A 15,886-nucleotide genomic window follows, 5' to 3' on the forward strand; every position below is an offset into this window, starting at 1 on the left:
AGCTGGGATCGGCGACGGTGAAGGGAGGATCAGCTAAGGGCTTCGCTAGGGGCCTTGAGTAGCCCATCAGCCCAGTAAGAATCCAGCTTCACCAACTAGCCTGGCCCCCTTGGGAGTATCTATTTTCCGCTGCAAATCACCTGATCTTCGGGCTCCGGCCAAAAGGACCGTCCTGCCAACACCATCCATATTACGGATCCGATATTCGACAACCTTCTCGGCCACAGCTCGGAGACGATCGTTCCCAGATATCACGGACACCATACCGTGACCGCCCGCCATACACCGAATTGCTTGCTTCCACACTACTAGACCACAAGCTACCGAATATCGGATCCTTTGATTTATCGCGATTGAAGCTTTGCTGAGCCTCTGAGATCAACGGAGGATGGGCGCAGAGCCAGTACAGGCTCGGTACTTTGGCAGATCTTCGCCGAGTTCCTACTATGTCGATCTGCCCAGACAACTCGACAGAATGTCTTCTTCGAGCCCTTGTCTCTGAGGTCAATGCTAGCCGTGCCTTGCTAGAAGACATTCTTGACTCTACCTCTCATTTCAACTGGGACCCCCTGAATTTTGCCTTTACTGCAGCCATTGGCGCACTCGCCCTGATTATTGCTTGTATCACCGTTTTTCAAAGTCTCCTTGCGGCTGGTCCCGGACGGATCAAGGCCAGTAAACTTGCCATCGGTCCTTATGCAGCGAGCGCGAAATCACGTTTTGACTACACCGAGCTTTCGGTAAGCTCGAGACGTCACCCAATCCAGGTCTCTATCGTTAACGCCATGAATAGCTACGCACAGTGGTCTATGTGCCTTCGATCAATCACGTGAATGAGATATACCAGGTGGATAGAGCCATCCCCGACCACGCTTGCTGTAGCAAGTATGATCCATCTGCCGGCAAAAGCGAATCCTCTGCGTCATGGCTTAGACTTCTCGTCGAATTGGGTCTTTCAGACCCACGGCTGTGGACAGTAGTTGCGCGTCAAACTGACGTTCTCCCAGCAGACATATCAGCAGCGCCTGCGGCAGGTTCGGTGCGCTTTCTCGCACATTTGGCCGCCGTCGCGGATGAAAATTGCACAATCGAGCGACATCCCAATGGCCGTTTCGTCACAGTTATCGGACAGGCATCGCAACTCACATTTCGCGACCATCCTGTACTGGGGTCAGTCGCTATGTACGAGACCTATCGAGAAAGCCCGAGCTATGCCCGAAGGCACGTGAAGAAGACGATGACAGAGTATCGCCCCGTCACCGGCATACGTGATCGGCACAGTATTGGGATCATGGAAACAGCCGGTATGCTGAATCTTTCCCATGGCCTTGTTAAATGCCGTCACCTTGGGTATGCCGTCACGGAAGGATTGATACAACTCAGCTTTGGACTGTTGCTGCAAAGGCTCACATCGCATTGCACACATGGACATCTGAGTGACAATCCTGCCTCTATCCTCTTTGGCAGTCGAGGCACAAATGGAGTCAGGCGCGCCAGGGGCTACATGTACTTTTTGCTCTTCTTCACCTCTGTACTGTCTGTGGTCCGCGCATTCCCTTCGGGACTCCTCAAGCTCCCAGAAGCAATTCGTGATATCAGTCGCCTCATTCCAGCTTGGACCACCTCACCGAACGATGTCATTTTTGAGATCAACAACGTTGTTCGCACATACGGCGGTAATTTCCAGGAGATACCGATGGCAGCATATACTTTCTACATCCTTGGCGCAAGGGCGCGGCACTATTCTCATTCTGAATGGCTTGAAGATCCTCCAGGCGCTGGATGGTGCACTAATAGCATGCACAGTGACTTTCGCAAAGATGAAGATGATCTCGTGTACGGCGAGGAAGTCATACAGTTGTGTTTCCAATGGGCCAGCCTTATCAATGTGCAGAACAAGAGCTTGAAGGAATTCCTACCCGAAAAAGAACAGCTCCTGGCGTCTTTGTATCTCGTTGATGACTGGCTCCGACGTCGTAACAAGGATGACATTATCTGCGCCGCACTGTTCTTAATACAGGACACTGCAGTAGAACGAGAACTCCGGTCATCCCAGCTGTCATCTCCGGCGATTGACTTGAGAGCTTCCCAGGTTTCGCAGAACGACATCTCGGAGCAAGTCGATATAGCAAGATTACGTCCCATGCAGGTCATGTTGACATATCGGGCAATTCTACTAGGGGCTCTTCTCGAACTCAGTACAGACACCAGCTGTATCGTGGACGAAAGTTTTCAAGATACAATCGTTAAGATTCTTTGATTTTGAACAAGGACATTTGCGTCAATTTACAACAGATTATGAAACATTTATGCGTATCCCAGGGACCAAAACGTCTCGATGTTCTTTCCAGTATCCTCGTCAACGTATGGAGGCGGCTGGCTCAACGTCACGTTGTTGCCGTGGATCTCAGCAACCTGTCCGGTCAATGATGGATCTGATACCAGCTGTTGAACGCCCCGAGTCAAGGTCGACATAGGAGTAATGATCATTGGCTTGAAGAGATCTTTGCTGGGAGCGATGTTTGTTTCTGCAGGCTCAGAGTCAGCTGCGCTCGCACTCGCAGCCATAGGCTAAGTGGATAGACATAAAAAAACGTACCTAGCACAGCCGGAGCCAGTGCGTTGATTTGGATCGCCTGCTTCTCGAGAGGTCTTGCTAGCGCTCTCACCAAACCGATGACACCGGCTTTTGACGTTGCGTATATCGGGGCCACAGGGAAGGGATACAGGCCGGCATTCGACGCGGTGCAGATGATTGATCCCTTGGACGCTGGTGTCGCGCCGTTTACGGTGGCGTTCTTTCGGATGTAATGGATGGCCAATTTCACCGCTGCCATGCTCAATCAGCATATTCTCTTCCTGGTTGAGGGTATTTGAGGGGCCCGTGGGAGTACTTACTATAAATGGTGCCCGTAAGATTCACATCCAGAGACGGCAGGGTTGGCTTGGACGGAGTTTCTTCGTCCACGATAAGTGATTGTTCCCTGGATATTCCGGCGTTGGCCATGACCACGTCGATACGGCCTTGGTCTCGGTAGATCTGCTCGAACGCTGCGGCTTGCTCGTCCCACTTTGAGATGTCGACCTTGTAAAATGAGAAGCTGGCTCCTGAGAATTCTGTAGACAGCTCCTTGACGATGCTGGCGCCGTCCGGGTTGACATCCAGAACGGAAATGTGTGCACCTTGTTCTGCAAACGAGCGAGTGATTCCCAGGCCGATTCCGCTCGCACCACCTACGAGCAACACGCCAGGTTAGAGGAAATGCTCTGTGCCATTGACGCACCGCGCGAGTATCACAGGACGGGTGTCGACTGGAGATGCAGAGTACGTACCGGTCACGACGATACTCTTCTTCTGAGCCATCTTGCTGATCAATGAGGGATCGTGTCGGAGTGGTTAATAAGAAAAGACTTGGGTCGTGAGTATATCAGGCTCAGGATGGCTGTCGATATGTTGATGAGTTGAGCTTGGAAGAAATAAATGCCTGGGACGGATGATCAGCCACAGTACAAGACTCGCTCTCCCTTTTCTCTTACGCCTTCGATGGCTTGTCCGACCCTGTCGACTTCTCCGGCCAACATGTTGCCTCGTACTCACATCGACATGGACAACGTGGCCGGAAATGCCCCACGCCCTCCCACCCATGAACCCACGAACCCATCAACATCTCCGTCTCCGGATCGTGGGGCAAGAATGCGCAGCCTCGTCGTTTCCCCATCCTTTCGCACAAACTGCCAATCACCACTCGATTCTTGACGTGCCGAGAGGTGTCAGAAGAAACGGGAAAAGTAAATTGTGCCTTCCCCCCCTCATCGGAAGATGTACTTGTATGGGGTTGACCACCTGCTATTTGGCCGCTGGAACAACAGGCGAAAGGCGAGAACTTTCTAGGTTCGTCGTGTAATAAAGGGATCCACATGTGTGGTTGAGTTGTGGGATTTTGCAGAGTGGACGGATGATGGACCGATGTTGATTTCCGTGTCAACGAATTATTGTCTCTCTTCATCGCGTATTGTGTCTGTGGCACTCGTCGTCGTGGATTTCTGAGGGAAAAGTTCCCTACAATATCCCAGGAACCCAGCTGAAACGCACATCAATCAATCAATCGCCAGAGACAAAGACCACGAGAATCTCCTCCCCCAAATTATTTCAAAAATTTTGATAAAATTAAACCATGGCAGAAATAATAATCGACCAAGCTACACTCGACTCCGTTAAAGGCAAAGTTGTGGTGTTGGCCGGTACGTCTACGTTTGCATCGTTCTTCACCCATGTTGATTTGAGTATTGTTCCCCTTGCTAACATCTCATCTCATTCTCTCTCCATAGGTGGCGCTCAAGGCATTGGCGCATCGACCGTCAGTCAGCTCTACGGGTCAGGGGCGCACGTCTTCTTCGGAGACTGGGATGACACGAAAGGATCCAAACTCGCCGAAGACCTGACCTCATCGGGCGACTCTTCCGGCAGCGTCACGTACCTGAAGGTCAATGTGCGCGAGTACCAGTCCCTGCTGTCACTTTTCGACGCCGCATACAACAAGCACGGCCAAATTGACATGGCGATATGCTGTGCTGCGGTGACGGAACGGCCTGGATACTGGGAACCGAACAAGTTGAACCTCGAGAGTGTGAGAGAGGTAGGTGATCACAACACTCATCTCCTGAATCAATTTTCCAATTACTTTGCTGACATCTCGGCGTTAAAATGAGGGCAGACACCCACAGGTATCACGGATGTGATTGACATCAACCTGAACGGCACGATATACTTTGCACGTCTGGCCGTTGCGTATTTGAAGGAAAAGCATAGCTTCGACTCGAAAAATACGACGGCCGATAAGATTACGTCGGCCAAGTGCATCACTCTTGTCGCATCGGTGGCTGGGTTCAAGGAGTCCCCTGGCCTCTTTGCGTACTCGGCCGCGAAGCACGGCGTGATCGGCCTGATGAGGGCCTTGAGAGGGTTTATTTCGCAATTGTACGGCTTGAGAGTCAATGCCATTTGTATGTGTCTCTCCATTTCCCTCTCCACTGCTCCCTCATTTTCCTGTTCAGTCTGCCATTGCAACACTCTCGGTATTCTCGCGAGCTCCTGTATGGGCCCGGGATAAAAAAAACCCCCCCAGCGGGGCAACCCAAATTTTGTAATGATTTCAGTGCGACAAGGACACGGGCATGGACAAGCTAACCAACCACAACTGTGGACACAGGTCCGTGGGCAACCGACACCCAGCTCCTCTCTGGAGTCCGTGCAGAGTGGACAAAGAACAACATGCCCATGAACACGCCGAGCGATGTCGCCAAGTACATTATCCAGGTCACGGCTGACCAGACGGCGCACGGGAAGGCTCTGTTCGTGACGGGCGGAAACGCCGTCGATATCGAAGAGGGTCTGAACAGGACCGAACCGCAGTGGCTCGGGGAGAAGAACAGCCGCGAGTTGAATGAAGGTCAAGTCATTCTCGGATTGGTGAGTTTCTCCCAACACACTTCGGCAGATTGTTATACTTCCTCCTCCTCCTCCTCCTCCTCCTCCTACCCCTAGTCCGTGATTTGATTTGAATGCCACGGAGAAATGTGTGGATGTCGAAGCACACGCACGCGCGCATGATGTGCGTTCTCGTGCATCTAAAGTAGTGGTGTGTGCTAACTTTGATGATTGTCTAGGGTATGGATTGGGGCCATGACAAGTCCTGAATCACCAGTTGACCACGGTCCACGGTCCACGGTCCACGGTCATTCTGGAGGGAGAGAGATCAAGAGCCCGTCAAGACACGGCAGAAGGAGGAGAGAGTGTAACTTAACGCAACGTGATACATTTCGGAGATGGGATAGGATCAATGATCTATGATCTAGAAGAGACAGGAAAAGCTAATTATATCGTGGTGGGATTGCCGTTTTTCCCAACCTACAGTAGGACGTATTGCAATAGTAGCTGGCCATGATTCTGGGATTTCTCAGCTAGTCAGTTTGTGCCATATATCTTGTCTATCCATGTATGATTCTCTGGTACCATTCCTTGTTGTAAGTATGCACATCTAGGTGGAACGCTCATTGCCATAATTTTTTTAAAAAAAAAACAACAGGTGCGAGAAGCACCAAAGAAAAAAAAACAGAATCAAAAAGAACCATACCACGTGTCGCATGTCACATGTCAAAGTCGTATATGTCACCTGTGTAACGTTGTGTCATCCCCGATCACTTCTCTTCTTCGTCTCGCTCCGTCCTCGCGGTCTCGACCACGGGAAGAACAGACACGGGACCGCTCGTGGCTTCGGCGAGATTCTTCTTTTTCATGTCCCAACCGCCCTTCCAGCCGATCCAGCCAGGCTCGTAAGGCCCCCTGGCAAGACAGATCAAGAAGGTCAGAGCGACGAAGGCGACGCTCAGGCTCCCGCTCGCGACCCAGCCTCCGCGGTCGTACAGGTTCGCGCCGGCGCTGGTGCCGGTCAGCTGGCCGGTGAAGGTGAGCAGCATGAAGGCGGTGTTGACCCTGTTGCGGGCGTTGGGTTCGATGGCGGCGATGGAGGCCCGGTTTGCGACCTGGGTGATCTGCAGGCCCATGTCGAGCGTGAAGGCCTGGATGATGGGCCCCGCGACGGTGTGTCGGCCCGAGTACGTCCCCACGAGGACGCCCGTGAGGTTCGCCGCGAGCCCGACCAGGCAGCTGAACATGGGCGCGAACGGCTGGATGATGTACCTCGCGTACAGCGGGCCGAGGCCGATGCCGGCGATGCCGATCAGGCCGAACAGGCCGATCACGACCGGCGTGTAGTGGTACGGCGCGTCGGCGAGGAGGAACGTCAGCGTCGTCCAGTACGACGTGAAGCACGCCGACACGCAGTACGACACCAGCCCCGCCTGCACGAGCACCGCGTGCTTGCGGTACAGCAGGATAATCCCGCCGATCATCTTGAAGTAGTTGAGCCCGTCCGGGTTCGACGACGGGTAGTCCGGCATGAAGAGCCAGAGAGCCATGAACACGCAGTACTGCAGCGCCAGCGCGATCCAGTAGATGTTGCGCCACGACGTGTAGTTAGTCACCACCCCCGAGAGGATGCGCGCCGTCACGATCCCGAGCAGGTTGCCCGACGTGACGATGCTGAGAGCCATGGCGCGCTGCGTCGGTGGTGCGAGCTCGGCCACGAGCGGGAGCATGACTTGTGGGATGACGGTGGTGATGGCGCAGATGTAGCTTATTGCGCAAAACGCCGCGAACGAGCGCGTTAGACATAGTCCGATCCTAGAGGGAGGGTAGTGTATTTGTGAGTATCTCTGACGATTGTTGTTTTGCGGTTGGAGGAGATGCAGTGTGTATGGATGTAAGCGTACAAAGGTACATGATAAGGGGACGTTTGTCTGGGCATGGTGAGGCAAGGTACAAGATTGGACGCGGGAAGATCGGGGGGGGTTTTTGCGGAGACAGCGGCTGCTTCGGCTATGTAGCACTCCGAAGGGAGTAGTCGAAGTCGAGTCGAGGGAGTGGGAAGGGAGTCTGAAGCATGCATTCAAGACTTACCACAGTGTTGCTGTGAACAAGATCAGACCCAGCGTCAACGGACGCCGTTTCAGCAGGTCACCCAGTGGGCAGACAAACAGTAACCCCGTGGCATAGCCGGCTTGCATCAACGTCGGGATGCGTGATACTGTCTCATAGCTCACGTCGAAGTCGTGAGCCAGGATATTGAGAATCGGATGGTTGTAGTAGAGATTGCCGACGGTGAAAGCACCTGCGAAGGCGAAGAGGATATTATGCCATACTGAAAAGGTCGGGGGCTTGTCTGGATTCCACCGACACCATGTTGGCGTGTAAGTGAGGATGTTGATGATTTTGTCCCATAGCGACGTGTCCGGCGAAGATGATGACGACGGGACTTTTACTATTTCCTCGTCATTGCGCTCGTCGACGTCAGCATCGTCCTGGCTATCGGCAGGAGACCGTGCTGGCTGCTCGATTGCCGTCTTCTCGCTCACCATGCCCCAAGCTGATCCTGATGTTGTCGTCGCTGGGAACGGAACGAAAAGAATAAGATTCGCGGGAGTCGGACGGGAAGCCAAGTCGACTGCCGAGCATAATAAAGGAAGTTTGTCATGGTGCGAGACGGTGGATGTCGGTCTGCCGGCCTCGCTCGGGGCAGGACGGAGGAGACTCGATAAGAGAGCCTCTCTTCGAGACGATAAGAGAGGTTCTGGTGATGCTCGGACCTGGGCTTGTTAGACTAATAAAAGTAGGCGGTCCACTTGGGTTTCCAGAGGTTGTACGAACCCGCGGGACACTTTCCTTCGGCCATGCTCGGATAAGTACCTATGATGTAGCTTCCCATACAAACTACGAGGGACGGTACTTTTAGTCTACTTGTAATAACATCGACTTGGATACACGTCAGCAGAGTGATGCCCCCCTTGCTCACCCCAAACTCGTGCACTCATCAGTGATCACCCCCGTCTCGCCGACCGTGAGGGGAGTTAGGCGGTTCATTGACGACTCAACAATTGTGTATACAGTGGCATAAAGTCATGTCTATGCGCAATGAAATTTGATGTGTTTGGTTTTATCTGTTATTTTCCCGTGTTGTTGTTTGGGAGGGGGAGAGCTGTTGGCCCTATGATTAAGGTATGTTAAAAGCTATGCATGTCTCTAGACCTTTTCATTATTCGTTTCATCCTTGACTGCACCCTTGGCTGTACCCAATCTTTTCCATTCCATGCACAAACAGCAAATGAATGCGGCGCCGCACAAAGGAACAGCGGCGATGAAAGCAATTCGGAGTGAGTCGTTGTACAGGGAGATCAGGGCCGGCAGGTCCTTGACGGGCACAGTGCGTCGGAATTCTGTCGCACCGAGTTCAAGAGCGGCTCGGATGTTGACGCCCGGGATGCTCGCGGCATTCTTTTTGTTCAACAAGTGATTCTGGAGCAAGGTATTGCCCACCGACACAAAGATGGCCCCGCCAAAGGACTGAGACGCAACCACCGCGGCAGTTCCTATCGGCACGTCCTCGACGTCCAAGAGAGCCTGCACAGCGCTGAATCCTTGTTGGATGGCCATGCCGAGTCCGGCAGAGATCAAGACTTCAAAGCCGATCCAGCGCGACGAGGGTGTCGACGGTCCGATCGTTGCGAGGAGACCCGAGCCAACGGTGCCGATGGCGCAACCCACAACGGCGGGCGGAGCGAACAGTCCGTTCTTGGAGACAAAGATTCCAGCCAAAAGAGAGAACAAGGCGTTTGCGACCATGTACGGGATCATGTTGACACCGGAATGGATGGCCGAGGTGCCCTTGATTGCTTGAAACCAGATCGGGAGGTAGTATGAATGGAGAAGGAGGGCACCATATATTAGGAAGCCGGCGACACAGCTGGCTGCGACGGTTCTCTGGCGCACAATCCGAGGGGGTATCAAGGCGGCGTCGCCTCGATACAGCACCCACGCGATGAAGATCAGGAGGGTAGCCCCAAAGCCGCAGAGAAGTCCGACACAGCGTGCAGACGACCAAGAATATCGCTGTTCGGAAAATTGCAGCGCCAAAATGAGCATCGTTGTCCCTCCAAGGAGGATGATGTTGCCGATAATGTCCAGCTCAAGGAGCCGTGATTTGAACGAACGTCGGGCACTCTTCTTGACCTGCAGAGAATTGTTCTTGAAGCAAAGAAAGACCGTTACAAACGTCACGCCTCCGATAGGGAGGTTGACCCAGACTGTGCAAGAGAAGATCAGAATTTTACTCAAGAAGAGACGCTGCGAGGATGACTTACAACACCACCGCCAACCAATGGTGTCCGCAAAGGTACCTCCCAGAAGTGGACCGCATAGCGCGCCGACACCATAGAGGATGCCTACGGCGCCAAAAAGAATCGGCCGATACCTTAGTCGGACTGAGTGAGTTCCCACGACGAAGGCTCCGGTGAGTAGACCTGCACTTCCGAGACCTTGGATGGCGCGGCCGATGATCAGGCTATTTGAGGAAGGGCTGATGGCTGACACAAGGCTTCCAAGTTCGAAGACAGCTAACGCGATCAAGTAGGAGGACTTTGTTGCGAACGACACGTAGATCCTCCCGTACAGAGGCTGGAATGCGCACGCGGTGAGTAGATAAGCACTCCCGTACCAGCCTATATCAGCAGAGGAATGAAACCTGGACGTGATGTCTGGAATGGCCTGCAGAGAGAAGAAACTCGGTCAGAATATCGTGCTGAACAAGAAGTTGAAATACAACAAGGCAGGAAAGACGCACCGTAGTAATGATGCTTCGGTCTAGCGATATGACAAAAACAGAAAGACAGATGCCAACCACTATCAAAGCCAACCGCAAGAGGCCTGGATACTGGGTGAGATCATTCTCGTCGTCAGAACAGGCTGCTTCGTCGAGAGCTTGTTGAGCTCCCAGTGGTTGAACGGCTGGGTGAGAGTCGAAGTGAGAGAATTCAGAGACGGTGGACAGCCGTCGGTCTCTTGGATCCGTAATTTCAAGAGCTTTATCGATCGTCGAGGCGGCCTTGACGCTGGCTTGAATCTCGACCGTCTTCTCTGCAATGCTGCCGCGTTTTCGTCCGAATCGAAGAAATCGTGTCGGAGCGTGTCCTGCAGGTGGGGAGCGATGGTTACTGTTCGATGAAGCGGTCAATCTTGGGAATCGAAAGTTGCGTGAGCCTTGCTGTGCCGATGGACTGCAGACCGGCATGTGGTGTGCTTGAGACGGAGTTCGTGGTGGTCTGGAGTCGTTTGACGGAGAACCCGCTTCTCTCACTGTGCGGTTTGGTGTCGCTGCACTTGGAAAGCAAGAAAACGACCTTGTCCGTTCATGTTGGAATCCTGAAGATCGCTGTTCCGGAGAATGGCTTCTGGCAGTTACAAAACTTCCCGCGTCTTCATCCTCTGGCGCCGCGAGGTTTCTCCCATCACCTTCCGCATTGGCGACGTGGGTTGGAGATGAACCATGGAGAGAAGGCGTGATGTGTAAAACGTCGTGGACTGTCTCCTTGAGCCACCCGTCGTTGCTTTTGCGCTGGTATACCGTGATAAAGCTCGTCATTGTTGAGTTAGAAAGAGCAAGAGGCAAATCGAAAGAATTGGTTCCGATCCTGGCGCTAGCCCAACACACACACGTACGGAATGGTCCAAGAGTGACCAAGAATCCTCTATGTATACTCCAAAGAGAAGACTAGGACGGCGAGAAGGCGCGCGGTGTTGTTTTGCAAAGAGAGGGGTCTGGATTTTGCTTTCCAACCCGGACTTTGGCAAATGGCGAAAGGGTGACGCGACGAACCCCTTGATCCTGATCTGTTGTGGATACTCACCAAATAGTGTAGTCGATATACTGACATTTCTGGCGCTCTCAATGCGTCCCGGTCATGTCCTACGTCGAACCGGCGGTCTCATCAGGGTCTACCATAGACCAACTTATCGTCTGAGCGGGCTAGAGGTTGATCCTCGGTGGGTCTTAACCCGCTGGGAAGAATCTGCCGACATGCGTCTGCGGAAATTCACCGCAGTCAGTCTCTGAGACATCAATAGCGCCGGTTGAGTGGTCATCATAAGCTGAATGAAAATCATTAATAAGTCGTGCTTTGTACTTATGTGCTGTACAGGACGAGGAGCGCCATCCGTCTCCACCTAAATCAGGGGTAGGGCGGAAAGCTGATCTACAATATGGAGTACATGCTAGCGGCTGATCGCGTTGCGCTGCCACCCAACCACCCCCGGATATCCCTACATCCTTGAGGAGCTGGCTGAGCTGTCAAAGCTACTCTTTTCAACGCCAAGTTCGACTGTAAGAGACAGACCGAAGCCCTGTAGCAAGCTGAGCACGTAAACCCGACACAATGTTTCTACTTTATCTCGGCTACAAAGACTCCGCTCAAATATTGATCCAAGAGGTCATCTCCCCAATGCCACCTACAATGGTGATTGCGGAAACCCGGGATGCGGATCTCCAAATATGGTCTTTGACAGACCTAGATGAGTTGATACGGTGAGATCTTGCCGAGTTGACCAAGAGTAGCCACAACTCCCTCGATGCCAACGCCGTCATAGTGCCTCCCCAACGCGACATCACTCGCAAATTCATTCTCTAACACTGTTTGTTTGGCTAGGAGATTTGCAATGTCCAGGCCACGGAGCCTCTCCGCCTCGATCTCTTTGAGGAGCTTCCATTTTGGAGCATTTTGGGGTTCCATTGTGCCCTCTGCACCCCCAGGGTGAGATGAAGGTAGTAAACCGGACGCTTCTAGTATTCTGAGGGGTGATATTGTAACTCTTCCATCTTTGAAGACGATTTTGCTCAGCGCTGATGCCGCAATCGGGGATCGAGCAGCCGCACTCGTGGTCTCTTTTGCGGGTCCTTTCGATTTCCCTTCCAAAGCATGGATTTTGTCGTTCACGCCTTCTTTTTTCACCATCACTCGGTCTTGTTGAGGATACAGGGAAGACTTTCCAGGTTGGATTTTGGAGCCTTTCTTGACAAAATGGGTGACAAGGTAGAACCATTTCTCGTCCCATGAAAGGACCTTTGTCCACATGTCGTACGTTTCATAGGGGAGAAGCTCTCTTTTGAAACAGCAGGATACTGCACCCAAGGCCACGGTAAAGTTGCTCCGGGGCTTTCCGCTGAGTCCATTCATGGTGGTGCCTCCGCGTATCTTGTCTATGCCCCTGCCAAACAACGTGGTGATGAGATGAACCCTCGCAACGTCGACGTCGGCAAAATATGTGCTGTTTGATTTGTGGCCGAAGACATCGATTTCCATCAGACACGCTTTAGAAGATGTGATGAGCGGTTGGAAAAGTTGTTCCGGGCCGACTTCTTTGTTGGGCCGCTGAGAGCGAAGGACAAAGCGAAGGGCATTGAGAATCCGAAGATGATAAATGAACGGAAGTGCTTTGAGATTGAGCAGAATGAGTGTAAAGGTCGACAGTTTCCAGATGTTATTCCAGGTGAAGACGAGGCGAATGATGTCCCAGACAGCGACGCCCACCTCCCCGTGGAGAATTGGCGAAGTAGAGGAGGGCAAGAAGAACGTGCCCGCTTCTAGAACGACCGCGAACTGTGAGGTATGATTCGCCATCCTGAGTAGTGGTAGCTGGGTTTTCTTGTGTTCCTGTCCAACGGCGAAATTCAAAGTATATAGAACTTGTGTGAAGGATTTGTCGAACTGGATCAAGCTCGGTTTTGCTGCTCCTGGCCAAAGATGTGTCACCTACTCTTAGAGGCAGCTTAGCAAGACGGCACAGAGGTCAGTAAGCCTTGCGTCGGCCTTAAATTTTGAGCGCAAGTGAGCGGGTCCAGTCGACATGCTTGTAATTTGTGCAGACAGAACCAGACATGTACATCCGAGCATGGAGATCACTGTAGTGCTACCCCTGGAACCTACCCTTCAAGAACAGGAAGTGTAATTAACCGAATTTAGTCTTGAGTGCAGCCTAAACCCATCTTGCTGGATCCAGCGGACCTTGGTTGCCGGACCATGTTAAGCGGAAGTTTGCTTTGATGTCAGGGGCCTCTGACTAGTCTTCCCGAGCTTTGTATTGATGATCAGATAAGCCATGTCCACCAGGAGCTGAATCGGAGAATGTGCTGAAACAAATGACGAAAGGCGGGCTCTGGGACCTGATACAAGTACATGAACAGGATCAGCAGCAGACAGGAGCTGACATGCGGGGTGGGTACGCTATCCAACGCCTGGGTGACTACTACGTCTACTATTGAAAGTGTCACCATGGTCGGTTCGCCGATCGCTCAGCATGCTGCGCGCTGAGAGACACTCAACAAGCGATCCGTACTTTCGGCGCGAGGCTAAACCCCTGGCCTAAGCCACAACTTTATTTCGACGGCTTCTGAGACGTTTACGTACATATTCTGTCACCATGTTCATCTTCACAGACGCTACAGGAGGGAATAATTTATGACAAATTTCGCAGTCCGAACAATTACCGCTATGTATCTGACTCCTGTGCCTGACCGAATACCTGTCCCAGGGCTTGAGACACACTCAATCCGCCAAATGCTGAAGGCTCCTCGATCGCCTGTGAAACGCTTCGGGCTCGTCGCAACCAAACATTATATCAATCCTCAAGTTTCAAGATATACAAATCTTCCACAATTCAGGCTATTAAGACACTTCGAGTAATTTCCATAAATACCTGCCATGCACCAACTCCTCTAGATGTTTCACACATTGCCCTGGTTGGATCAAAGGCTCACAGGATCCCGTACAACACCCAGGTTTCTGTCTAGCCGCGGACACAGCCGGTCTCATTCGTAGATGCAACAATTGCGGTGGTGGCCGACTTCAAGACGTCTGCAGCCAATTCGGAAGTTTGTGACACGCTGGGAATCTCCGTCTTGGATACCTTGCGTAGTGCCCTTTTGGCGGATGGCTTCTTGTATGTAGAGAAATAGAATAAGATGAAGAGAACCAGATAGGATGACAGGATGGCACATCCTGTAACGGCAGCGACCTCTTGTCGTTTCTGGCCACAGCTTCCCGTGTGCGGGAGCCATGGAGCATAAGTGTGTGCGAAGTAGGTGTAGCAAGCAAAATAAATGAAACCTGTACAACAAAAGCGTCCGAAAGTGAGTCAGATGTTCTTGCTGGAGGAGGTACAAGGGTTTCGTACCTAGGTCAAGGACAAACTGGGCGATTTGAAACATGGTGATGTACTGCTTCCACCACACCTTAACGCCTCGAGCAGCTTGAAAATAATACCTGGCATGTACGTTTAGCTTGACGGGCTCATACAACAGGGCAACGCAACCTACCAATACATGACCACATGAACTCCCAGGTTGAGAGTAATTGGAACCCATGAAACCGATGTCTGTCCGACGAGCTGAGTGTAGCAGAGGAGAGCTGTTGCCCCGTGATGATAGGTGTGAAGAAAGGTGAGGGGCTTCTTCTTCACGACCAGGAAAACAGTGTCGAGAAGTTCGACATATTTGGTTAGATAGTTGAGGTAGTACAGCACCAACAACTTCTGTGACCATCCTGACGAGCCGCAAATACCGTCGAACAACCCGTTCTCCCACAACGTAGGGATAAGTTGTTGCGCAAACAAGATCAAAAGGCCACCAGATATCGCCGTCAGAAAGAAGTTGTGGATGATGAAGAGCCGGTTGAGTTTCATTGCTTCCCGGTGGCGCATCAACTCCCGCCCACCAAAGATGACAGCATAGTAGGTTATGATAAAGACAGCTGCTTCTTTGAATGTAGACAGAGGAGTATGGCCCTGCACAAAGCGGAACCTGTCACTCGAGTGCCCAGTGAGTGCTGTATAGGCCTTTTCGAAGACGGTCCATGGATCGTATTTGACGATGAAGGGGGCTGTAACTGTCCCACCATATCCCTTGCGTAATGGAGCGGCGCTTGGAAGAAGCTTTGCAGCGGCTAGGTAGGTTGAATTCACAAACTCCATCTCTGAACTGAGGGAGAAAGTCTGCACAAAGATCTCAAGATGTGGCGCGAGAATTGGAGGGTTCGGAGGAAGAGAGGACGCGCACACGGGAGAATGAAGATTCCAGTGAGCCAAGGAACAGGATTTGAGTCTTTTACATCTCAGCGAAATCATCCAGCTTCACCTCCTGTGACTAGACATGATCTCGATGTCATGTCAGTCATAGACGTGTGCCATTGGTACCGGGATCGCCGCGATCCCAACAGAGAATTAGAGCCTCACCGGCGGGATTCCATTTCCCTGTTCGACGGAGGAAGACCTGCTCTGCGCAGCTGAACAGTCAATAGTCGTTTAGTCAACCAGGAGCGACATGTCTCTCCGGCAACGCTTGATTGTCGATCAATCCTTACTCAATTTGCGCTTGAGGGCTTTTCCCGGTGATCACAGTTCACTCCTTTCTGTCTCGAAAGTGAGACAGCGATATGGTACCGTTCT

General features: G+C 52.2%; 7 protein-coding genes across 7 annotated transcripts; 2 read left to right on the top strand and 5 right to left on the bottom strand.

Annotated features, from left to right (window-relative positions):
• Positions 1-446: 446 nt before the first annotated feature.
• PV08_08442 (uncharacterized protein) lies at positions 447-2,260 on the top strand (the record flags this gene model as incomplete). Its single annotated transcript, XM_016382768.1, has 2 exons — positions 447-740; positions 794-2,260. 2 exons carry the CDS (start codon positions 447-449, stop codon positions 2,258-2,260), a joined length of 1,761 nt encoding a protein of 586 aa, XP_016233471.1.
• A 47-nt stretch (positions 2,261-2,307) lies between these two features.
• On the bottom strand, positions 2,308-3,364 carry PV08_08443 (uncharacterized protein; the record flags this gene model as incomplete). Its single annotated transcript, XM_016382769.1, has 4 exons — positions 2,308-2,528; positions 2,600-2,830; positions 2,899-3,234; positions 3,334-3,364. 4 exons carry the CDS (start codon positions 3,362-3,364, stop codon positions 2,308-2,310), a joined length of 819 nt encoding a protein of 272 aa, XP_016233472.1.
• An 811-nt stretch (positions 3,365-4,175) lies between these two features.
• Positions 4,176-5,697, top strand: PV08_08444 (uncharacterized protein; the record flags this gene model as incomplete). Its single annotated transcript, XM_016382770.1, has 5 exons — positions 4,176-4,242; positions 4,330-4,637; positions 4,716-5,004; positions 5,211-5,470; positions 5,668-5,697. The coding sequence occupies 5 exons, from the start codon at positions 4,176-4,178 to the stop codon at positions 5,695-5,697; spliced, it is 954 nt and encodes a 317-aa protein (XP_016233473.1).
• Positions 5,698-6,198: 501 nt separating this feature from the next.
• Positions 6,199-7,977, bottom strand: PV08_08445 (uncharacterized protein; the record flags this gene model as incomplete). The annotated part of the gene is made up of 2 exons (XM_016382771.1): positions 6,199-7,243; positions 7,520-7,977. The coding sequence occupies 2 exons, from the start codon at positions 7,975-7,977 to the stop codon at positions 6,199-6,201; spliced, it is 1,503 nt and encodes a 500-aa protein (XP_016233474.1).
• A 661-nt stretch (positions 7,978-8,638) lies between these two features.
• PV08_08446 (uncharacterized protein) lies at positions 8,639-11,033 on the bottom strand (the record flags this gene model as incomplete). The annotated part of the gene is made up of 3 exons (XM_016382772.1): positions 8,639-9,699; positions 9,757-10,159; positions 10,236-11,033. The coding sequence occupies 3 exons, from the start codon at positions 11,031-11,033 to the stop codon at positions 8,639-8,641; spliced, it is 2,262 nt and encodes a 753-aa protein (XP_016233475.1).
• A 922-nt stretch (positions 11,034-11,955) lies between these two features.
• On the bottom strand, positions 11,956-13,065 carry PV08_08447 (uncharacterized protein; the record flags this gene model as incomplete). The annotated part of the gene is made up of 1 exon (XM_016382773.1): positions 11,956-13,065. One exon carries the CDS (start codon positions 13,063-13,065, stop codon positions 11,956-11,958), a length of 1,110 nt encoding a protein of 369 aa, XP_016233476.1.
• A 1,165-nt stretch (positions 13,066-14,230) lies between these two features.
• Positions 14,231-15,412, bottom strand: PV08_08448 (uncharacterized protein; the record flags this gene model as incomplete). Its single annotated transcript, XM_016382774.1, has 3 exons — positions 14,231-14,550; positions 14,618-14,706; positions 14,760-15,412. 3 exons carry the CDS (start codon positions 15,410-15,412, stop codon positions 14,231-14,233), a joined length of 1,062 nt encoding a protein of 353 aa, XP_016233477.1.
• Between the last annotated feature and the right edge of the window lie 474 nt (positions 15,413-15,886).

This window comes from Exophiala spinifera (assembly GCF_000836115.1).
Source record: "Exophiala spinifera strain CBS 89968 unplaced genomic scaffold supercont1.6, whole genome shotgun sequence".
Classification (NCBI taxonomy): domain Eukaryota; kingdom Fungi; phylum Ascomycota; class Eurotiomycetes; order Chaetothyriales; family Herpotrichiellaceae; genus Exophiala; species Exophiala spinifera.